The sequence below is a fragment of the Gambusia affinis genome, linkage group LG17, assembly GCF_019740435.1.
Source record: "Gambusia affinis linkage group LG17, SWU_Gaff_1.0, whole genome shotgun sequence".
In the NCBI taxonomy this organism is placed as follows: domain Eukaryota; kingdom Metazoa; phylum Chordata; class Actinopteri; order Cyprinodontiformes; family Poeciliidae; genus Gambusia; species Gambusia affinis.
Window position 1 is genome coordinate 13,377,079 of NC_057884.1, and position 24,735 is coordinate 13,401,813.

At 39.4% G+C, this 24,735-nt stretch overlaps 2 protein-coding genes across 7 annotated transcripts in view; one reads left to right on the top strand and one right to left on the bottom strand.

The window, feature by feature from the left end:
* Nucleotides 1-19,364, top strand: part of unc5cb (unc-5 netrin receptor Cb) — a 144,453-nt gene extending 125,089 nt beyond the window's left edge. For all 3 annotated transcript variants that reach the window (XM_044096282.1, XM_044096283.1, XM_044096284.1), the window contains 9 exons: nt 862-1,053; nt 5,833-6,195; nt 7,993-8,080; nt 8,224-8,395; nt 12,387-12,563; nt 13,098-13,247; nt 13,997-14,161; nt 14,775-14,953; nt 17,449-19,364. In XM_044096282.1, the coding sequence (XP_043952217.1) occupies nt 862-1,053; nt 5,833-6,195; nt 7,993-8,080; nt 8,224-8,395; nt 12,387-12,563; nt 13,098-13,247; nt 13,997-14,161; nt 14,775-14,953; nt 17,449-17,608 (1,646 nt within the window). In that variant the 3' untranslated portion in view covers nt 17,609-19,364. The remainder of the gene's footprint in view (nt 1-861; nt 1,054-5,832; nt 6,196-7,992; nt 8,081-8,223; nt 8,396-12,386; nt 12,564-13,097; nt 13,248-13,996; nt 14,162-14,774; nt 14,954-17,448) is intronic.
* Nucleotides 19,365-20,042: 678 nt separating this feature from the next.
* The window catches only part of bmpr1bb (bone morphogenetic protein receptor, type IBb), a 48,473-nt gene continuing 43,780 nt past the window's right edge, over nt 20,043-24,735 (bottom strand). For 2 of the 4 annotated variants that reach the window (XM_044096288.1, XM_044096286.1), the window contains 6 exons: nt 24,562-24,706; nt 23,520-23,712; nt 23,146-23,443; nt 22,862-23,037; nt 22,648-22,778; nt 20,850-21,568 (listed from right to left, as the gene is read on the bottom strand). In XM_044096288.1, the coding sequence (XP_043952223.1) occupies nt 21,443-21,568; nt 22,648-22,778; nt 22,862-23,037; nt 23,146-23,443; nt 23,520-23,712; nt 24,562-24,706 (1,069 nt within the window). In that variant the 3' untranslated portion in view covers nt 20,850-21,442. Of the gene's footprint in view, nt 21,569-22,647; nt 22,779-22,861; nt 23,038-23,145; nt 23,444-23,519; nt 23,713-24,561; nt 24,707-24,735 lie in introns of all 4 variants that reach the window. The other 2 variants (XM_044096287.1, XM_044096285.1) reach the window with 2 other exon arrangements.

The window sequence follows — 24,735 nt, forward strand, 5'->3', positions numbered from 1 at the left end:
GAGTTCAGACTGTCAGTCAGCATCTAATAAAAGGCCTGATCTGTACTCACTGTCTGGCTCTAGCAGCTGCATATATATTCTTCCTTGCCTGGCCAACTAATCACAGAGGTTTCTCCAGCTGGAAAATGGACAGAAAAACTCTGGGAGGCGGGCAGAGATGAAAGACAATTTGAGAAATCCAAGCTATGTCTAGATCTTATCTGCAGTGTGTAAGAACAAAGACGCAAACGGGCTCTGAACTTCAGCACAGAGCGCTGCGATTTGAAGATGAAATCCTGCACAACTATGTGTCCAAGAACTTTTGATCTTGCGTCTGACCGTGATTCAGCCTGCCGCTGTGTTACGGGGTGGCCATGTATCTTAATTGTGTTGTTTCTCTAGACTCTTATCATCATTATCTGATAATCATCGTTAATTATCATATTTATGAGGTCTTGTGAACAACATCCTCTCAAACACAGAGAATTCTTTTTTTTCAAATTCTTTTAAGAAATATCCAGGTTTTACTTTCTAAAATCTCTGCCTTTTAGCACTGGAGTAAAGACTGTAATTTGTTTGCTGCAATATATATGTGTGTATTTGTTTCTTTGTAATATGTTTCGGATAGGGAAATTATTTTTGCAAATATATGAATATAAAAAATACCAGATGGGGAAAAAAAAACAAATTAGCTATCCGCATTTATTTCTCTGTATTATGGCTGTTAATATCCGGCTCAGTCCCAAGCCAGGATATTAGTCCGCTGATAATGTCTTCATCGCAACTCCTGCATGTTGAAAGAGAAAGCCTAATCTTATTGATGCAAAGTTATGAGCTCTTAAAAGACTCTATCTGTATCCTATCTCTGCTTGCTCCCCCCAGTGGCTCCCAGTACAGATGACGTAGCCCTCTATGTGGGTATTGTCATCGCCGTGATTCTGTGCGTGGTTATCTCCGTCGTCGTGGCGCTCTTCATCTACAGGAAGAACCATCGGGAGTTCAGCTCTGACATCATTGATTCATCTGCCCTGAACGGAGGCTTTCAACCGGTCAGCATCAAGACCGCACGCAAAGGTGGGTCAACTGGGACATTAAAGTTTTTAATTTAAGGACATATGTGACAAAATGCAAGGCAGACAGGTTGTACGTGCTGAAGTTCAGAGCAGACAAAGCGCAGCCCGAAGACCCCTATGATGGACAAGAACTTTGGACTTGGTGTTCCCTTGCCCGGACGCGGCTCACCGGGGCCTCACTCTGGAACTTGGCTCTTGGGACATAGAATGTCACCTTTCTGGTGGAGAAGGAGCCGGAGCTAGTGTGTGAGGTTGAGAGGTTCCGGCTAGAAATAGTCGGTCTCACCTCGATGCATGGCTCTGGTTCTGGAACCGGTCTTCTTGGGAGGGGCTGGACATACTTCCACTCTGGAGTTGCCCACGGTGAGAGGCATCGGGCAGGAGTGGGCATACTTGTTGCTCCCTATCTCTGCGCCTGTACCTTGGGGTTTACCCCGGTGAACGAGAGGGTCCCCCCTCCCTCCGCCTACGGGTGGGGGGACGGGTCCTGACTGTTATTTGTACTTACGGGCCAAACGACAGCTCAGATTACCCACCCTTTTTGGACTCCCTAGAAGGGGTGCTGGAAAGTGCTCCACCTGGGGACTCCCTTGTTCTGCAGGGGGACTTCAACGCTCATGTGGGCAATGACAGTGAGACCTGGAAGGGCGTGGTTTGGAGGAACGGCCCTCCCGATCTGAACTCGAGCTGTATTTTGTTGTTGGACTTCTGTGCTCGTCACAGATTGTCCATAACGAACACCATGTTCAGGCATAAGGGTGTCCATATGTGCACTTGGCACCGGGACACCCTAGGCTGCAGTTCAATGATCGACTTTGTCATTGTTTTATCGGATCTGTGGCTGTATGTATTGGACACTCGGGTGAAGAGAGGTGCGGAGCTGTCCACTGACCACTATCTGGTGGTGAGTTGGCTCCGCTGGTGGGGGAGGATGCCGGTCAGACCTGGCAGGCCCAAACATGTTGTGAGGATCTGCTGGGAACGTCTGGCGGAATCCCCTGTGAAACGGCGCTTAACTCCCATCTCCGGCAGAACTTCGAACACGTCCCGGGGGAGGTGCTGGACATGGAGTCTGAGTGGACCCTGTTCAGTGCCTCCATTGTCGAGGTGGCCTATTGGAGCTGTGGCCGCAAGATTGTTGGTGCCTGTCGCTACGGCAACCCTCGAACCCGTTGGTGGACACCTTCGGTGAGGGATGCTGTCTGGCTGAAGAAGGAGTCCTATCGGGCCTTTTTGGCCTGTGGGATTCCGAAAGCAGCTGATGGGTACCGGCGGGCAAAGCGGCATGCAGCTCGGGTGGCTGCCATTGCAAAAACTTGGGCATGGCAGGAGTTCGGGTAGGCCATGGAGAAAGTTCTGGTGATTAAAATTAAATGAACAAGGTCCAAATGTCATTTAAAAGAGCTCCCAATAAAAAAGTACATTATGTCATTTTACCTTAAGGCACCGCTTGAAATGATATTATGTAAGATTTTACTTATGTGTATTGACAAAAAAATCATGAATTCAATAAAATAGCCACAGGCCATTATATATCCAGCTACTTTAGAGTTGGTAAAGGATTTGATTCCAAAATAGTATCGGTTTCTTACCAAACATCTCTATCATTACCATTGCCTTGTAGTTTTTAACATATTATTGAATACGAAACAGTACAAAAGCTTACAGTCAAAAATAACACATAAACCTTTTTTACAATGTCTTCAGTTTTCTTAGAATTATATCAGCGTTACCTCAAGCATATTTTTGTTTTTGTAATTGTCTGTTTTAAATATTTTGACTTTTAAGCAAACTCGGTATACAACATTTAGTTGAAGGACTAAATGTTGCACATTAGATCAAGTTGTGTTAGTCTAAATCAGGGGTTTTCAAAGTATGAAAGGGTGAGCCCCCCTCCAAGGAGCACAATGCCTGCTGCGCCTCCCCCCCCCCCCGAAGGTGGTGGGTGGGCGCGTAAAACTCCACCTACAGCCCCGCTCTGGCCAAAACCAGTGATGGCATAGTTACTTTGAAAAAGTAACTTTAATCGGACTACTGATTACTCCTTGAAAAAGTAACTTAGTTATATTACTGAATACTGACTTGGAAAGTAACTAAGTTACATTAAAAGTAACTGTTTATTTACTTTCAGCAGCTGCTAACAACAACGCTCCACCTCCTGTGAAAATCACATTGATCTTTGCTAATACTTAATTGTAAGCTATTTTATAATGGTAACATCAACAATGTGTCTCCACTGATAAGGTTGAACTGAAGAGGAGATTGTACAAAAAAACAGTACAAAAAATAAAAAACGTGAGTAATTTGTGTGGTCCACTGTTGTCTGGAAAACTCTAAGACGGATTTTAAACCCCCTCCCCAGCCTCCAGATTCTGCGTTACGGCCCTGCGTTTGGTGTCACAGCACAGAGCTCCTCCTGCAGCTCCACAGCTCAGATGGCTGCACAGATTTGTGACACTTATCTTAATATTAATAATTATAATGATGTTAAGTTGCCATTATAACTATTGCCAACTACGGACACGTTCATTCGTGGCTGTTTTCACGTTTATTGCGCTGTTCATATTGGTCTCACTGTTTGCAGTTTTCACATGATACAGAAGTAAACTCGACGACTGAATCAGAGGTAAATATATTAACTTGACATCAACAAAGACACAGCTGATCCGATCATCCGGGAAATGATGGACAGAGAGACTGACTAAAACTACCTTAATGACGGACAAATTCTGGGATTTATTATGAGTCTCTGATTATTTCCAAGCCCAAATGAGTAACTTCACGCTCAAAAACGAGCCCAAAAGGCGCAACCAGCAAATCGTTAAATTTTCAAACGATTTAAAAAATTTGAAGCCCAAAGCCGTATAATAATGGATAACCAAGAAAGAAACTCAAAATAGTTCCAGTTTTTCCACCAACAAAATGCGATCTCCCTCCATTGTTTACATTTCTGTCGATAGAGACGCCGGTCACCACAAGTTTCGAGTAGAGGAAATACGATTAAATAACTAAAGAAGATAAGTAACGCAGTAACCTTCCATGGCATATGATTTTGATAAGTAACTGTAGTCTGACTACTGGATTTGAAATAGCAATGCGTTAGATTACTGGTTACTGAAAAGTGGTCCATCAGTTCTTCATGACAGCCACTGGCCAAAACATCCTCTAAGGGGGGAAACATTTCCACTGATCCCGCCTCCACACGCGCAACAGTACCAACTTTTTCCTAAATCCACAGAGTTGAGTTCAGCGTAAAAGACGTTTCTCTCACATCAGTAGACAGCAAGCAGATAGCTTTTCCGGTTTATTTTTTCCCTCGCACCGCGCCTCCCCTAAAGTGCTCTGGCGCCCCCCAGGGGAGGCGCGCCTCACACTTTGAAAACCGCCGGTCTAAATGCTTTGAGAGACATCTGGAGTGGCTTACATTAATCATTTGAATGTAGATGTGCTCTTTGGACTACAGTTGATTGTGAAGACTGTTTATGTGAATGACATTCTATGATGATGTAAATATGTGACGGAAGGTTAAACCAGGACCTATCATTAAAGCATATTTGGAGCTGCCTCCGTGCCACAGTGTTGATCTGAAGTGAGTCATCAGCACTTAAACTGGACTTAAAGGTAAAGCATAACAATACCGGTAATGACTGGAGACAATGAAAAAAGGTTTTAAAAAGCATTATGAGGTTTTCAAGTTTTCTCTTCCATAATGAAATCATGCTAAAGTATTTTTCACAACAGCTTAAGTAAATTTTAAAAACTAACTTTCATTTTAAGGTGAAAAATGAAAGACCTCATGCCTACTATTGTTTCTGTAAGGGAGAAACATACTAAGAGATGTCCCAGAGGTGGCCTTAACACATACAAAATCAATGTTTTGAGAAATTATTATTTAAAGTGTTTCATCATCAATTAATATGAGTATAAACAGAAAGAACATTTGTAAGTCTTCAAGCTGTAATTAGTAGTAAAATCTGTATCATACAGCAGATTTTTACTACTACATGTTTCACTGTGTAATCAATTGTCACATGACACAGAAGTAACATTAATGAGACTGAATAATGGTAAAGAAACATGTTAAGACAAGTTGGCTATAGGATTTTCAGTTCAGCTGATCAACATTTCTGTTTAGTGTCTTATCGCATTATCACTTTTTATTTTAATTTGATGGGAAATAAACGTTAACGCAGGCATCAAATGTTTCATTTCAACGGATTTGTGGAAATCCTAATGTGATAGCTGTTGGCTTTCATTTTTCTGATTTAATTTGTAGCACTTAATATTGGTATTTTTAAACATGGATAACCAAGAAATATTTTATTTTTCTTGTATCTGTTTGTCTGTTTTTCCTCTACCTGTACCTGCAATCTCCTCTCCTCTCTCTCCCTTTAATTCACAGTGTAATCACCACAGTTTCTGACGTTTCATAAACAACAAATAATCACCCCTAATTTTATTACCTTCCATGGCATATGTGTGATATAAAGTATCCTGTGGCATGAAAGCAAAGTGGGTGTGTAGGCAGTAAAGGAGCTTAACTTTGCAGGCTACCTACAGGGTAAACTCAGTTCTTGTGATGCCATCTGTTCTTCATGAATAACAGCTGCACCTAGAACTTCTCAGACTGAGTAATGTTTGTTACCACTGAAACAGACTTCCTTAATGAGTGAAAAACAGCAGAGAAAAGCAAAGCAGATGTTCTGAGTTCAGTTTTGTGTGTTTTTCCCCAAAATTACAAAAATTGGATTTACTTTGCCTTTTTTATTTTCTCCCACAGCTGATCTCTTAACAGCACCCCCTGACTTGACCTCAGCGGCCGCCATGTACCGCGGCCCGGTTTACGCCCTCCATGATGTGGCCGACAAAATCCCCATGACCAACTCCCCCCTGCTGGATCCACTGCCCAACCTGAAGATTAAGGTGTACAACTCCTCGGGTCTGGTGACCCCTCAGGATGACCTGGGAGGGGAGCTGTCCTCCAAGCTGTCCCCAAAGCTTCCCCACTGCCTGCTGGACAACAGCGACAGCACGATGGGCCGGCGCATGCAGACACAGACGCTGCTGCGCACCAGGGATCCTTCCTGCACCGCTCTGGGCTCCTTCAGTTCGCAGGGGGGGCAGCTGATTGTGCCCAACTCAGGTAGAACAGCAAGATGCAGACCTGTTACCATATCTGTGTATTGATTTGATATTCAGTAGAAATATTCTCTACATTTCTACATCAGGGAATAATTCCACGATAAGAAAAAAATATATATGTATAATTTATATAAAAAAGACTTGTCAACACCTATAGTCAAAGCAAAAAAATGTTCAAAATAACCAGAACAGTTACAGACAAGGTTGGAAGAGAGTCTTACTTTATCTATTTGTTCATTATACAATAAGGAGGATTATAAAGGAGTGAAAAAACATCAGCAGCTCTACTTTGAGCTCCCCTCTACTTCTCACCCATTGTCTCAGGCTGTCCAGCTGCCCTACAGAGTGAGCTCATATCAGCCGCTTGTGTCCATGACATAAAGCAAGTGTAATAAAATATGGATTTATTTTATGTTTTTCATAGTTCATGCTCTGAAATCTTTTTTATAAAGCATGTCAATAATGTTTTAAATCAAAAGACAATGCAAATATCAAGACCTAGAAATATACATATTCTTATGTTCTCCATAAGATTTTTACTAATATATTAATCTAATCAAATACAAACCTTTTTTTTGACTGCTAAAACCCAATCATCCACAATGCTCATGTAGTTTTCAACACAAACACATACTTTCAGTTTTCTGTGTAATGCAAACTCTGGGTACAGTAGGCGTGTTGTTCTACTTACAGGCCTTAGCTGCCTGTTATACCACCACTACATAAAACATACAAAACAGATGTGACTTTGAAGTGATACACTTAGCCATATGCAACTTATCAGGCAGCTGACTGCGCGCAGTATGACAAGAGTTGATGGATACCTGAGGTGCCTCCACCAGAAGCGCCAAAGTCGAGGTGTTCTAGTTTGAGGCAGCTTACATTAGCCATGCTGTCTTCACTTCAAACATGTGCAGGCTGTATGGATCACACCACAGATGCGTGTTGACAAGCATAGACAAACTAGCTCTGACATTAAAGGATGCACAGACTTCTCACATTTCTCAAGTTTTTTTTTTTTGTTTTTTTTTTTCATTTTCTTTATGATACCTGAAAAATATTTTCACCTTATTGTGTTACACAGGCGGTATGGGGCAGAAAGGGCATTTGATATTCGATATGTTTGTGTGTCAGAGTAATGAAATATTTGGTGACACTTCCTGTGTGGCTGTTCCTGCATCTTAAAATACGTCGCAGCTTTCCTGTGAGGCAGATCCGTGATTGAAGGGAAAACCTGTCTGTCACCTTTTTGAGAAGTTTACTTCAATTACAATGGAAATCAGTGCTCAATCTTAATACCCTTCCCTCCTGAGAGGGAAAAGTCTAGATTGTGTGTATGCATGAGGAAATTTGATGGATTTGTTCCCAAAAAGAAACCCCATGAGACAAGACATCATTTCAAATCAATCTCAGATGGAAATATGCAAATTATGATAGCTGTAGCTATATAGGAAAGATGTAAGGAGAAGGGAGATCATTGATTGTAGGAGTGAAATCCGGCAGCATTTCCAATATCATGAGAAAGGCAATAAAATATGAGTTTTATGAGAGAATACATATTATCACTATGGCACAGAGTCCAGAAGAAAGATGTGATAGTTTCCAAAACAATTTTCCAAAAACAAATATTTTTTTTATTTTTTTTATCCTTTTGATGCATGCATATGTGAGATTTGCAGTTCCAGTTAAGCAGGACAGACATAAAAAGTACCATAAATATAAGATGCATACTACACTGGGGTGCCACACAAGTCAAAGTTTTGGTTGCATGCTTGTTTCCTGTCTATTTGTTCGTTAGGGGTGAGTCTGCTCATACCAGCGGGGGCCATTCCTCAAGGCAGAGTCTATGAGATGTACGTGACCGTTCAGAGGAAGGACAACCTGAGGTACGGATTTCTGCTCAATGCCCTGAGAGCTGTGTTTACCTCCGTCCTCTATCACACTCTCACACAGACTGCTGTCAACACTGTCACTGAACAGCATGTGTATGTTCCTTTTTATTTTTTCTCTCTCTAAATAAAACCTTCAGGCCTTCTGTGGAAGATGGTCAAACAGTGCTGAGCCCTATAGTGAGCTGTGGGCCTCCTGGGGCCCTGCTGACACGGCCCGTCATCATCACCATGCACCACTGTGCCGTGTGTGACGGCCAGCAGGACTGGCTGATCCAGCTCAAGAGCCAGTCCCCGCAGAACCAGTGGGAGGTGAGATTTCAGACTCACAGAAAAACCCAGAGAATCCTCTGCCACGGTGGAAGCTAAGACCTGTGGCCGGAGTCGGTTCTAAAATATACATTCATGTAAGGCATTAGGATGGCTCCCTTTCAAGTTAAACATCCGATTTAAAAATCTATTTACTCAAGGCATTTTTCAAGATGCATGTGGCTTGCTGAAAGTTTAGCTGTGTATTGAGTAAAGAACAAAGGAGAAAGACGCTATTCCTTTGAACAGCAGATAAAAGTTTAGTTTCAAGCTTGGTTCTAATCAAGTGCTGAAAGAGTAAGTAAGCCTCTGGTCTCTGAAAGTAAAACTGCTCTTTACCAATTCCTTTATTACGGCTTTCTTCAATACATGTGCTTCTGTGCACTGAGTTATTCGAAACCTTTTCGCTTAGACCCCAAATGATCAAGTCAGATCACAATAGATGCTTAAAGATAAATATTTTGTCCCTTCTATGCATCTGGGTTAGGCTTGTTTCCCTCTTTATTATGATTCTTTAATCAAAAGGTGGGCTACATTACTGTGAAGAAATCTTTACTGGCTGGCTTTTGAAATTCAAAATTTGTTGCCTGAAAACAGTTTTCATTTACATATTACCACCTTGTTTATGGACAAACAAAAGACAATAATGGAAAAAAACAAAACAAAAAAAAAACACATCTCCCGCATATTGAAGTTACAGCTTTACAAAAAAAGAGAACAGTAAGAAATTGAAAATATTGTGCTTGGTCTTATCATTCCTCCTCCTAATTATAAATATTTACCCATCACATTTTAGAAGTAGTTCTACTTCTTCTTACAGCCCTCATACTCGAATCAGTTCCTCTGACTGCAGAACACCAAATGCCTGCACACTTTCTCAGGCGTATTAATGAGTTCTTCAAGCTGAACGAATGTGAAACATCCTGTACTCCAAGAGCCATGTTGTTATAGGATTGGAGTGCCATAAAATAGAGTTCCAGGGTCTGGCATTACTCCACAATGGCATGCTTCAGAAGACACAAGCCTCTCATCATTCTGCATAAATAAATCAGTTTGAACTACACAACCCTCGCTCCTATGCTCAGGTCATGCCATCAACTGGTTGTTTAAAACTCCTCATGCTTGTGCTGATCTGAACCATCACCACTATTTAAGATAGTATTCCTATTTCTAAAGTTAAACATTTGTAGTTCTTCACTTACCACCTGCAACAGCACCGAAAATCTTGCGGTGCAATCTTCCAACACAGCTTGATTCCCATTTTGTGTTAGAATATTACTGAAAAATTAATTTAGTTTGATTTAAGATTATTAAACCCAAATCACTAAGTGAAACCCATATTTATTAATTACATACAGTTTTTTGTTGTAAGACTTTAGGTTAATTATGATGATTTTTTTTGGCTACAGCTAATAAAAACATGTATAATGTGTAATAAAACCCCCTGTGAATACCAGAGTTCCACTTCATTTTAATCTGACAAATGAGCATCATCAGAAGCCATATTCTAATTTTCTGAATATGACTTTATAAACTTAATACAGTCCTTGAAATTACGATGCACTCATTTTTCTTATGTCTGCATTAAAATAATCTAATCACTCATAAAAGGTCATTAGTATAAACTGTACTTCCATCCTTATCACTGAAAGGTCTAGACAAATGTGAACCTACTCACAATAGTTTAGTAGTTTAAACTGTAAATACATAATTTAGACAACATTACAATCTTTTATTTATTTATTTGTTTTCTAGTCAAGAGAAAATTTTTGGACAAACAGCTTCCACATGCTGAAATCTGCATGATTTCAGCATGTGGAAGCTGTTTGTCTAAATTGATATAAGAATCAAAATGGGCAAAGCAGCAGTTTCAAATTCATCTTCTGTATCCAACATGATGCTCTTTCAGTGGGTTACTAAATAATGACTTAAGCATTCTTAGTTTTGTTAAACCTCTTCATGTGCAGAGGTACTGTTTTCTTTTGTAGTCAAAATAAAACAGTACAGCTAATCATTTTAAAATAATAAAAAAAACCGTTTGAACAGTTTGACCGGCTGATAAAGCTCAGCATACTTGCGCCCAAAAGTCCGTGCTATGTGGGCGACTGTGAAAACATACTTTTGGATCCGTCTTTAGGAACACAGGAGATGAGCGTCGCTAAATAGGTAATTACCAAATCTGGCCCTTACAGATACACGCAGTGTCTCTCCAAAGGCATGTTGATGATCACAGATCGTAAAGTGAGGAATATTTTGTGACTTTCTGCTTCATAAATTTTTTAAATAAAAAAAAAAATCCTGGGAAAAAAATTAAAGCCGTGCTTGCTCACTCAACTGCGTTTGTTTGTGCACATACTGTATAAACAAAGTACAAGCTGACTTTGTCTGCTGCGTGTCCTCATTATCCCCCAATAGCAAAGCCCCCGGTGCATCCCATAGGGGCAGTTAAAGAGTCTAATGATCAGCCATAATACTGCTGTTAAATGGCACAGCTTACAATAAAATGCTGTAATTCCTTTTCTGTCTCCTATAATGGGTTGAATTAATACCAGGGTGCTGCAGGCAGGAGTGTTTGTTACACTGAGAAAGAGAGCGAGTGACTCAAAGATCCAGATCAGGAGAGCCAGCGGAGAGAGAGAAGACAGGATGGGAAGATGGAGGGAGGCATGAGTCGCCTCAGACAGGACGGTCCTAATGAAAGAGAAATATGTCCAGGCGATGGCGCCATTAAAGGGGTCAGCTTGAGATGGCCTGAATACTACATGTTCCATTATCTGGCGTACATAATGAGTGAGTGTCAGAGGAAGTCACACGCGAAAACACACACATTAATATTGCAAAAGGACGCAACTTTTTTTAAAGGTCAGAGCCTTAATTGTGTCTTTTGCATTAAAATTCATTTAAATTTACTGAGCAGTTACAAAGCATGATGGTAAACAAGAATAAATCCAAAACGCTGCGAAGTTAGATGGTTGTTTCCTGCCGAACGGCAGGTATGTTAAATATGTAACTTGTGTCATAGTTTGAAGTTCTTTAAGTATGCTATTAATCAAGTTAATGGCTGGTTATATACTGATGAGGAATTCAGCCATTTGCTTCTGGTGTGTTGGAAAAGGGAGGGCAAAAGCTTCGGAAGATGGGACTTGGTCTCCCCTAGATGAACTAGGTGTTCAGTCACCTCCCACCCAGGAAAAGAACAAATTATCACATACACACATCAAATCATGGGTGATTTGGTGAGTGTAAGACAAAATTTGTTCAGAGAAACTCTCCTACTTTGGCTCATGGCCAATAAAAACAGAAAATTTTAAAAAATGTATTTGATGTGCATTTGTACTGTGATCCTTAGACAAAATCAAGATTCCTGCACTTAGAGTTGTAAGACATAAAACATAACACTATTGACATAATTTAATCTCCTTTGACCAAGTAAATTTTTTAGGACTAATTTTCAACACAACAATCTTCTACCTTATCTGTATTTTTGAATGTTGGACACAGCTGAGTAACAGGTAGTCTTTGCATTCTTTTGCATGCTGCTACATATTTTCAGATTTCGCCCATTTTCAGATAGGTTTTAGGGACAGCAGCATCCTGTACTCCACCCCTCTGTCTCCCTGTCTGGTTTTTTCAGTCCCAGGGATGAGGAGTTGTCCTGGTTTTTACAAGACTGGTTTGTGGTGCGTTCAAACACCGTCGTAACGTTCGTTTTAGGGTCATGTCTTTTGAATTTTAAAAGCAAAAAAGAAGTGACTTAAAGAGCAGATCATGTTCGCGTTTGTTCAGAAAGGCGAAACAAAGCATCACTGTTGGTGGAGGATGTGTCAGCAGTCCTGACAATCTGATTTCATGTCTTTAATCCCAGATGGTCTCTCTCCTGTTGTTACATTTGTCGATTTATGCTTTTATTCTTGCCTTTTAGTGAAAGTACCGTTATGCTGGCATATTAGCATGTACATTCATTGCTATTTTCGTCTACCTGTCTGTGCTGCAGGATGTGGTGGTGGTAGGAGAGGAAAACTTCACCACGCCGTGCTATATCCAGATGGATGAAGAGAGCGCTGCCACCATCAAGCGCCTCAAGCTAGCCATCTTTGGCCCCGTCACCTGCCCCGCCATGGAGTACCACATCCGAGTTTACTGTCTGGACGATACTCAGGATGCACTCAAGGTACATACACAGCTGCACATGCAAGTGATTTAATCTCTTAGTGTCTGCTGAAGGTCGTATCGGCAGAATTAGATTGTTTTTGAGCATTAATAACACATTTTTCTTTTTCATTTTGCCTGAGCTGTTCGTGTGAGGGAACAGCCAGCAGATGAGAAAGCCTTGTATGGTCCTGTCACAATACTTGAGAAACAGTGCGGCTCCTTGAAAGACGTAGCCTCTGCATCAATGCAATAAGCCACATTTATCCCCCTTCTCTGCTGCTCTCTCATCACATCAATTCTGTTTAATACCTGGACGCACCTATGTGGAGGAAAGATAAGGAGAAATTACTCTGCTGAGGGGGATATTGAACGCAGTTATTAAATTTGGAGACGGGTAATGAGAGGTGATAGTTATCCAGCTGCAAGAACACAGACCTAGGCTGTTGGTTTTTTTTTTAAAGACTGACATGTCTACAAGCTGTCCTTGAAAACAGGATGCACTGCAAGTTGTGGATGGTCTCATTGCAAATACAGTGCATGTTTGCATTTGCAGGAGGTTCTGCAGATGGAGAAGCAAATGGGTGGAAAATTGCTGGATGAACCAAAGACTCTAAACTTTAAAGACAGCACCCACAACCTGAGACTTTCCATCCATGATGTTCCCCAGCCGTTATGGAAGAGCAAACTCCTAGCAAAGTATCAGGTAGGATTGAGACTGGCAAACTATACTTTCAAATCTTCAAATGTCAATTCTATATAGTCAAATAAACCAAGTCTGATTTCTCTTTAAGAACACAGTCTAAGAAACTCTCCTAGCAGTCAGTCACACCCCTCCGTGTCCAAGAGATATCAGTTCCTTTAAGAGTTTTACTTACATTTTAAAGCAAACACACAATGATGATGGAGCCTAGCTTTAGCTTTTAGCTTTCCAGCTTTCTAGTATTTCTAAAACAATAGACATCATGTAGTTTTCTTCAAGCATGTTGATCCTAACTTCTAATCAGAGATTTTCAAAATTTGCTAAAATACCAAATCTATCATTGTCCATGACAGACAAAGGTTGAAAGTTAGAAAGAATAAAAAAAAGACTGACCTTGCTGTCCTCTGTTCAGCTTTCCTTTGTCTCCTTTCTTACTTTATTGCAGTCTAAATGAATGGCAGACCTGTGTCAACATCTCATGGAAAATAGTTTCCCTTCAAACATCTTTTAGGCTCCCAGTGCTTCCTCCCTTGACTTCACTGATACTGAAATAAAAAAATTTAGTTAAACTGGAGATTTTTTTCTTTTCAGCATGAACTGGTAGTGCTTACTGATCAGGAGAAAAATTATTTTTTTTTGCTTTAGTTTCTGTCCAACAGATCAAGCTGAATTTTTTTATTTTAAAAATATTTTCATGACAGGACTGATCCTGTTGAAAACAGTCCAAGTTTCTCCTTTTGTGTCTCTTGCAGGAACTGTCCTTCCAGCAAGTGTGGACTGGTTCACAGAGGAACCTCCACTGCTGCTTTACTCTGGAGCGCTTCTCAGTCAGCACGGGGGACCTGAGCTGTAAGATATGTGTGCGTCAAGTTGAAGGAGAAGGACAGATTTTTCAGCTGGATACTACACTCTCAGAGGTATGTCTTTATATCTAAAGGTTAAATATACAATTTTTCAAAACAGAAATGTGTTAGATAAAATCTTTCTGCAGTAACAGTTGGCAGCACAATGCCAAAAGTAGGTTCCCCCACTCTAAAAACATTTTTATAGTTTGAGTATCTGATATGTTCTATATTATACTGAGCCCATTGTCTGCATGGCGAAAACATGGTAGTGGCAGCATCAGTCCATGGGGATTTGTTTTTCCAGCAGGGATAAGGAAGATTGCCGGGTTTAATGAAAAGATGGATGGAGTGAAATGCAGGACACAAGTTCACCTTCCTATTGGACAACACTACACATACAGTCAGAGAGACAATGCTGTTGTTTAGATCAAAACATATGTATTTCTAATAATGGCCCAGTCAAAGTCCAGATTCAAAGGCAATTGAGAAACTGTGGCCATTCTTGAAAATTAACATTTTCCTTCCACTTCCCAATTCTACACTTGATTTGTTCGGTCATGCAACATCTTATTTAGCTACAATGAAGTTTGATGTTATAAAGTGACAACATGTGAACAAGTCCAAGGAGCAAGAATACATTTCCTGTGATTGGAGCTTTTTCAGTGTATTTTTTCTATCTTTATAGGACTCCCAGAGCATCGACACGTCTCTGCTCGACCCCGCCAGCAACATCACCACACTGGTCGGTCCAAACGCTTTTCGAATCCCGCTCTCCATTCGACAGAAGCTGTGCGGCAGCCTAGATGCACCGCAGACCAGAGGCAACGACTGGAGGATGTTGGCCCACAAACTTAATCTTGACAGGTGGGAAGACGAGCGAGACGTTGCGTAACATTTGAACTGTGGTTGGACCCCAACAGGCTGTCGCCAGCAGCCAATAAAACTCAAAAAGCTGCTCATGTAAAATTTTATCTGCCATATTATCCTTTTCAGAAGTAGCAGAGACCTACTTTGCATGGAGACAAATTGTAGATAACTAATCTATTTTTAATTTGATTGTGATTGTTCTGCTGGGATGTGACTCATTGTGATAAACATCAGCTGAATTGAGATTAATTGACTTGGAGCGAACTCCGACAAAGACGGAGAGAGACGAAGATGGAGAGAGACGCTCTTCAGTGCAAAACGTCACCCGTGTGTCTTTGATAGTCCCGTGTATGCGTGCGTGTGAGAGCGTGTGTGAGAGAGGGAGAGAAAGAGAGATGGAGATACAGTGTGAATCCATTTATAAGATCCCAGCTCAGCAGGACAGCCTTATCACAAGCAGCAGCTGCAGATTGACGAGACCTCTTACTGAGTTCAGCATGAAGGCAGAAGAACGCTAGCGAGAGACTTCAACTAACTCCTCACTCACAGCTCACACCAGTGATGCATCTTAGTAGTGATTTTTATGTTTTGTTTAGATTTTTTCTTAAATAAACTTCCCTTCTCAGAAAAAAAAAATTGGAAAAATGTAAAAGTTTTACCAAATTCATTCATCAGAGGTGAAAGATGAGATGAGAACCATGAGCATATTAGACTGTTATGGGCCGCAGTCAGACCTCTGAATAATGTTTTCCTATGGATTATGTATTTGTCTTATTGAGGGGGAAGTTGTTGTTAAACGCAGGGAAGTTTGGCAGCTAAGGAAGCTGTTCTTCAAAATTGGTAACAAAGATATTTAATAGAGGAATGAATACAGGTATCCTAAAATTTTATAGATATTTCTGAAATTTAGAAAAATTCAATCACTGGCTAGAGCTTTTGTAATTTTTAGGTTTGCAAAATCATAAATGTAAAGTCTAAAATATTGTGCCAAGTAAGTTAAACCTTATTTCTCAAAGTGTTTTTGATTAAATCCCTGTAAGATTTCATAGTTTTCACTGGTAATAAGCATCAGAAAGCAAAAGTGAATTGATCCATCGTAGTCATGGTTACTTATCTCACCTTTTATTTATATGAGCCAAAAATATCCAAGAGGGAAATAAGAATCTGCTACTAGCACCTAATTTATTCAGACATAAAGGGCCCTCTTCATCAATGTAAAAAAAAAGAAAGTCTTAAAAAAGTATTAAAATATCTTCACACCATAATATCTCATTTTAATCAAAAGGGGAAAGCATCCTGACAATGGAATAATTGTATTCAACGTTCTACTTTTCCAAGTTTATTAAACTGTGTGGCAACTTTAACTTGTAATTCAAGACTTCCCCTTCAGTACACCTTAAATTCATCTTTCAAGGAATGATTTCTTGATTGCTCTTCAAAATGGGAAAGACTAGAGAACATGGCATTCACAGATGCATGTCGATCTACAATTTAGTAAATCACTAAGCAGATAGATACTTGTTTTAACATACCCATCTTTACATTCACATCAACTTTAAAAGGAAAAACAAAACTGGAGCTTTGTTAAAAACTAGTTTTCATCTTTCTGCTGCAAACAGCGAGGAGGACGGTGAGGAAGGTCACAAAAAAAAGTCTCAAAAGTTCTTGGCTTGAGATTCATGTGTCCATGTCATCAAGCCTCAACAAGAACAATTCATTTGAAGGTTTTTTTGTTTATGTCTTTCCCCTGGCATGTTGCTGATAACTGTGTAGAGTATCAAATCTTAAAATCTACACCACTATTCATGTTGGTTCCTGCTTTGTTCTGGCAGAAGTTGCTAAAGTCTCTTCTTGAGAAGCTGTAGAATATTTTTAGTCTTTTGGTGAAGAAAAGTGTTGTAGATTTTTTTAGTTAATGAAGATCACAGAAAATAAGAATGATCAGCTAGCCAAGTTCCTGACTAGTAATTAATTTAGCCTTCAATTGACTTTTGATAATTTGACCATTAAATAATTAAACAGTGAATTAAAAACTCCAAGAGTTTGAATGTTTTCCAAAGCAGAAAAAAACTTATTTTATCTTCAACTTTTTAAACAAAAATCTAAATAATTCTTTGGAGGGACTTCTGTTTTCTAATTTGTAAAACTGACAAACTAGTATATAACAAATATATTTTTGGGAAAAAACATAGTTTAAAAATGAAGTATGTGTGGCTCAATGGCTTGATGGGTTTAATTAGAGAATTTGATAATTTGAGTTTTTGCCTCGCCTCAGCTATATTTTATTATTTTGAGAGATTTAAAAGGCATATTTAAAATCTATACAGATCAATCAAAAAGCAGTACATTTGTATATATTAAGTTTTCTGGAAACATTTGAAAACCTCACCAACCATTTACCCAATAAAGAATCAGCTAATATTCATTTAGATTCACCTCTCAGCATGTTTCCTTACACATTCCTCCTTGTTTCTCTATAATCTTTCATTTAGGTATCTGAACTACTTCGCCACCAAATCTAGTCCTACAGGAGTGATCCTGGACTTGTGGGAGGCGCAGCATTTTCCCGATGGCAACCTCAGCCGCCTGGCCCAGGTACTGGAAGAGATGGGTCGCCACGACAGCCTCGTTCCTGCTGCAACTGAGCACTGACGTCTGCTTATATCTGAAGAGGAAGAAGATAAAAACAGGAGTAAGGAAGAGAGGAGTTAAAGGCAAGACTTTGATTTTGAAATCTCAGTGGAAAATGCTCTTTCGCGCTTCTAAAAGCTACCTGAGAGCACGCTGATAGAGGTGGAAGTATCGAAAGGGCCAGGTCTGCTCAGGCATGACCCAGTTAAACATTGGCAACAAAAGGGTGTAAAAAGCTGGAGAGCAAACATGAACCCTTGCCAGTCACTTTTCTGGCTGATCCTTCCTCTCTCTGGTGCAACAGTTTGATATTTTTGGCTCTAGTTTCCTTGGAAACAGCTGTCCGGTTGTTTGGATGGATCTTGTTGCCGATTCCCTCACAGTATACAAATAACTATCGACAAGAGGTCAGTGGATCAAAGGAGGACTAGGTTCAGAGAGAGCATCACTCAGCCATCGAAGTCAATATTCTGCAATCCTTGATAACACAGTTAACAATATACAGTTAACAATATACATATTTGTGCTTGTTTTTTTTTTATTTCATTCTACCTGGTAGTATGTTGCAGAATCCTTTAATTTAGTTGCATTTTCTTTCTTTGTGTCACAGCACCACCTGGTGGACACTCACGAAAGTAAGAGTCAGAAAAGCAAAGGGAAAAAGAACATTTTCACATTTGTTGTAATAATAATTGCTATTATTTAGTGTTATATATTATTGTTGAGTTTTTATTATGTAAGTAATTTTTTTTCACAACATTTTGGTTATTTCTAATCTTATTTTTTATTATTTTTATGGATTTTCAAAGTTCCTCCCCTTGCTACCCTTTTATTTAGAAATTAGATTTGGTATGAAAGCCTACATAATATCCCATGCAGAAGAACAAAATAAGAATGACACTAATGACCTTTATGATCAGAATTTCCACAACTCGATCCTGTGATCAAACTTTATTTTTGTAGGACCAATGTGGCTGGAAACAGCTGCTTTCTACCAAAAAATGGAGACATAAGATGTGAGGGTCAGTTTAACCTGAAAGTTAATCAGTTAAGTCTTGTCTTATTTTGTGTTTGGAGTCAAATCACATTCTTCAGCACTTTGATACAAAGGCTAAGACTTTAACTGATTTAAAAGTTTGTACATTAAACGACAGAAGCCATCAGTATCATGATGACGCTGATTATGTGCATATTAATTATTCATAGCTATAAATGCGACATTCCTTTAATGAAGCGAGAACTTGCGACTTTTCCAGTGTTCTTCATTCTTTTCTCTCTTTTTTTTCAAATGTATTTGTTCATGTTTTTGTAAAGCTGTCTATGCAAACTCTGCATCCGTTTGAAACAATCTATTCATTTATCAGTGGGTTAGCCTTTGCATTACCTGATTGTCCTTCAGCTTCATGATTAATGTTGTGCATAGCGAGAATGTAGCCTGTTTGTTTCTGGCACTCATGATGTTCCTCGCTTGCGTTTCATCTGTCGAGTTACTGTACAAAGTGTAAGAAAGAATTTTTAAGACTGATAATAAATTATATTTATATGCAACAATATAAATGAAGCATTCTTGTTTGAATTTCTGAAACTGCAGAGCAATGTTTCAGAGGAGATTGTTATCCTGTGGGCACAAATTTTGGCCAAACATTTTTGTACTTGTAAACCCAACTTTGTAACATTATGAAATAAAATTCCTGAGAAAGTCAGGTTTGTGTATCTGTAGAAAAAGGTTTTTTTTGTTGATCCAGTTTTGTGTAGCTTACCGTATGATTACAGGCAAAGCAGAAATAAAAATGTGTAACTCCACTGCTTGGATCTGCTTCTTGAGATCCAAGTGGAAATTTCCCTCATGATTTTATGTCTCAAACTGAGTGGACAGCGGCAAACCCAACTGGCCAATCTAGAGTTGAAAAGTGACAGAAAATTATTGTGTGTGATTGGCCAGTTTGATTTGCTAACATAGCAAGCTTGGGGAACAGAAATTAGGCTAAAGGAGGGACAACTAGTGGGTAACTGCTATGCAGCAGGTCCATCTCTTTTCTGATTGGCCAGTTATATATTTTTTTGCCTAGTCACCTTGATGCACAGAGATGCGGCAGAATAATTTATTTTCTGATTGGTCAGTTTGGGTTCGTACTACAAACAGCTTAAAGTGGAGTGAGTGTCTCAAAAGCGTGATATCTAGAGCGCCGTTGAGATAACCAACCCGGAGTACATCTGGGATGCAGCTTCTGGTTCATCAGCTGGATTTTTTTATTGAGCAACCAGCTTGTGGTAAAGAAATTGGAATAAGTAAGCAACATCTAGAAGAGAGCTGAGCAGCAACAAATCAGTCTGCCTTATGATTGGCCAGTTTGCTTGTTACTGACCATTTGGCATTGAATAATCATCTTGAGGCACAGAAATTGTGACAAAAAGAGTAAAATCTAGAAAGGATACAACTGAAACTCTCACCTTACTGGCAAGTTTGATTATTTTTTTATTTTTACATAAACAGCTTTATACCAAAGGAAGCACACCAAGGCATCAGCTAAAAGAAGCAGAGACAAGGTAAAAAAAACCAAAAAACAATAAATCAGACTCTCTTCTGAGTGGTCAGTTAAATTCACAGCAACCAATCAGGCTGCGGTAAAGACATATCCCAAGGGCAGATGAGAAGTAACAAAACAATGATAACCATGAGGCAAATAATTTTAAAAAAATGGACATTCAGGCATCGGGGAACCCAAAAACATTCTCTGTCCTCAGTCAGTATGATTTTTGAACACAATTAGTTGTGCTAAAAGGGAGACAAGAGACTAGCTGCGTATGTCTGATTGGTTAATTTCATTTTAGCCAAACCAAAAATTTCAACAGAAACACGTAAAAGACAACTGATTTTCAAAACCTACCTTGTCAAGTCTCCAGATGTCCACAAAAGGCACAAAACAGAACAAATACAAATTGTATCTATAATTGTATAGATTGTATACAATTGTAAATTGTATCCACATACCTTTTCTTACCTTGCAAATTCAAAACATACCTCAGTCAAAGTCACCAAGACATTTCTGGCTCATCTCCAGGAATTAGTAAATATATTTTCAGCTACATTTTAGGAAAGTAGGTGGAAATTTTTTAAAATAATTAATGCTTTAGGGAAAATACCTAAAAGACATTTTGAAGTTCTGGAAAGAAACCTCTATGTTTTGGTTAGGTTCAGACGAACTTTGTAAAAATTGACTGTAATTTAAAAATGATACAAAGATGACAGACTCGGCTTGGAAAGTTCAGAAGATCTTAGTTTAATTTTGAAACAAAATAAACTTAAAAAATACATTATAAGGAACAAAATTACAAAATAAAATATATATATTCAATACTTTTTTGACTATGAGGTCACTTGTCTTAGAATTATTAGGCTGAAGTTACCATCATGTTGAGCGTGAACTCTCCATGCAACGAGTCTCACAAAGCTCATGGAAATAAAAATCATTCAAACACATAAAGGAAAGTTGTGACAGCACAAAAGACTGTTCAGAATAATGCTGTATGGCTTCAGGAAGGAGGTTGCAGCAGCAGCATCCTCACTGGAACCTGCTGGGCCGCTCCCTACACGGACAGTCTTTGGCCGGGCAAACACTCCGCTTTCACAGAAAGCACAATCTGATCTCTTACAATCTGAGGACAGATGTCTGCTAAATCTTTTTCTTGACATTCTTCCTGGCTCCATTATCGCCTATCCTGCATGCCAGTGTCTTTTATCCAAACATTCACAGTCTCTTATTTTCCCTTTCTTCGATTGGTCATTTTAAGAGGTCTGTGCCAGTGGCAGTGACAAGTCTGTAGGTGAGAAGAAAACATCTCCCTGATTCTCTGTCACAGTTTGATGTCTTGGGACTCTAACATCTTCGCAAGGGTCTTCTTCACCCGGAGGGCTGTGAGGCGACAAGCCGGGTTGTGAGCCCAGCACTCTGACATCAGTTTCCCCATCTGCCGTAGACACTGAAGACACACATCAATTTAACATCAGAAATACCAGAACAGAAAAACAAATAAATGTAATTTTCCATCAGGCTACAAATGAATCCAGCACCATTTTTAGTCATGTCTAAACGGCCTTAAAAGAAACATTTCTTTTATGGCAGTACCGACATCTCAGTAATAAAATTTAGAGAAAATGGCAACAGGAAAATATCTACTTGTCTAATTACTAAAATTAAAACAGTAACTTTACAGTTTAAGACAATTAGCAGTATGGCAACATAAGGCTGGAAGAAGTCCAGCCTTATGTCTGGCAACCATGCAAGCACAGAAAGATGATAAAAGAAGCAAAAAAAATCTCAGAAGCTCACTCTTAATACACTGAGCAAGAAAAGATGTTAGAGAACAGCAGTATTCTTTAAAGTAAGAGATTATGCTAGAGCACCAAAAGATTAATTTATTTTATAGCCTTTATTAACATCTTTACAAGGGGTGACAATGGTGGAAGGTGATAGGTGTATTTCACCTTCTAACGACAAATATTTAATGTTTACATAAATTGAAAGCACAAAAAAACTCCCTCTGAAAGAAAATGTGGTAATTTCGTTATTCTCCAGTTAAAAATAAACATAATAACACTTAATAAATATGCTTTATATCAAAGTGAAATCCTGCATCTTCAAAAATATATACTTGTTAAGAGGATAACACACAAATCCTTATGAAGATTAGAAACACATTAAACCGAAAACAAAACGTAATTCTAAATATTTTCTTGGCATGTAATGAGCCTCTTAAAACTGAGGTACTAACAGTTTGCAGTTTGTTTGACAGACCTTTGTAGGAGTAGGAAAAATAATGAGTATAGAAACACAGATGGCGGAATGAAAGTTTTACATGTTGCTATTGCTGTAAAAGTTTTATTTGAGGAAAAAAAACAACAGGTGTCTTAATAAAATTAGAGGTAAGGTAAAGCTATTTAAATGAAGCAATTTATTTCTCTTAACTTCCAACATAAAAATCTTCTCAAAGCAGAATGTACATTTGCATTACTAAATTGGATTCTGGCAGCTGAAAGTAATCAAAAACATAAATAGTACCTCATTGCTGCTCCAGTGATTTGCAATCGAAGGTCTTTGCTTCTTAATGCAGACTACCTCCCTCATGTCTTCATATGAAGGGTCAGTGGGCACGAGGTCATGATAGGGCAGCTGATGTTCTTCAACAACACCTTTAAGAAAGTCAACGTCCTCTGTCATCATTGGCAATAAAACATCGGAATGAGTTCTGATGACTAAAGTATGTTTTTCTGACCTCCAGAGGTGCATCGCCGTGCCACTTCCCAAAGAATGAGACCAAAACTGTACATGTCAGCCATGATGAAGGACTGGAAGGTGGTTATGTTCAGGGTCTCGTCCAGCACTTCAGGTGGCATGTAGCGCTTGGTCCCAACTCGTAGGTTAGGAGGGATGTCTACCTCATTGGTGTCACTGAAACGGACAATGAGAACACAATTATGCTTCAGGATGCACTTATTCTGCCTTATAATAATCTGCATCAAAACAACTCTTCTATGACCCCAGGAAGGCCTCCCATACCTGTTAAACTTGACAGCAAGTCCCAGGTCGGCGATACAGCAGAAGCCGTTCTTTTTCACTAGGATGTTTTTGCTCTTTAGATCTCGGTGCGCTATAGCAGGTTTGCCCTGTGTGCCATAGATCTCTGTGTGCAGGTGGCAAAGGCCTGAGATGGAGGAATAAGCCAGTTTCAGCAGAGCGCTGACATCTAAGGTGTTGGACTTGAGGTAGTCGTACAGGGATCCGTTCTCATGGTAGTCTGTAATCAGGTACAGCTGAGTCCACGAGCCGGTTCCTTTAATGTCAGCTGCGATGAATCCTGCAGACGAGACAGGTTGGATGAGGGGAGGAGAAACAAACACCAGCAGAAAAACCTTCGGGTTTTGTCGACCTACCCAGTATGTTGTCATGCCTCATCAGGAAAGTCTGATAAATTTCTGTTTCTCTGAACCAGCTCTCCTCCTCAGTTGTGAAGAAGACTTTGACAGCCACTCTCTCCCCTCTCCATTTGCCCATCCACACTTCTCCATATCGGCCTTTTCCGATCTGTTTAACCATCTGAATCTGCTTGGCAATGGTCCGCTGAACCTTTCAACGTAACACAAGCAGTTTCGTTTTCTTCAGCTTTTTGTTGAGTTATAACTACAAACTTCTATGTATGTTGTAGGTATTTTTTCTATAATAAACTAATACCAAGTAGAACATTTTTAAATCTAAAGCTCACCCGAGTCAATGCTTTCTTGAATAACACAAAACCTTCTGCAATTACATCTGAAAGTTGTTTAGAGATTTTCTCTAGAAGATTTTCACATCTAGAAACTCCTGGGGAGAATCTGTGAACATGGGTTTTTATGTCTGCCTTTGGATTCTCACTTGCTTTTAGGTCTGGGCTTTCACTAGACCATTCTACATGTGGATCTGGTTGTATGTATACCAACAGCAGTTTCTGACATGACTTAAATGGGCAGTTTCAGATTGTGGAATTAGACAAGGGAAGGCAAGAGCACAATTTTAAAAAATAAAACTTATTTTTCACTTGCACCCAAAACAAGTTTTGCTTTTAAGTATATTCTGTCAAATGTGTTAGATTTAACACATTTACACAGAGTAAAGCCAATTAAACCTAAATGTGTGGGATACTTTTCAGACTTTTTTTTATGAAAAGATTTTGAATATGTGAAGCATGTCTTTGGTGATTCCTATTAGTTGTGTTGCAGTTGGAGGCTCTTAAAATTAATAATTTATGAAAATTTTATGATGAAATGGTTTGCAAATCATGCAAAACAAGACTTCTTTACAACTGGATTGCATCACCTCTTCTTACAACAGCACTCGGGATTTAAATAGAGCACTCATGGAAAATTTCCCTTGTCTTTCTAGATAAGCAAATTTAACCTGTGCTTAAACATGCCAAGACATGCTGTTTTTATTTGATACCAGCAGAGGGAGTCCTGATCCAGACCCGGAGCCGGCGCTGCGGGAGTGCTCTATCAGATCCTTCAGAGTCTCCCCGGGAGGAATGTATGTCTCATCCTGCTCCAGGTCGATACTGTAGGGCGGCCGCGATGCCTGTCGCTTGTATCTGCCGTGGAGGGGGAAAGAAGGATTGGT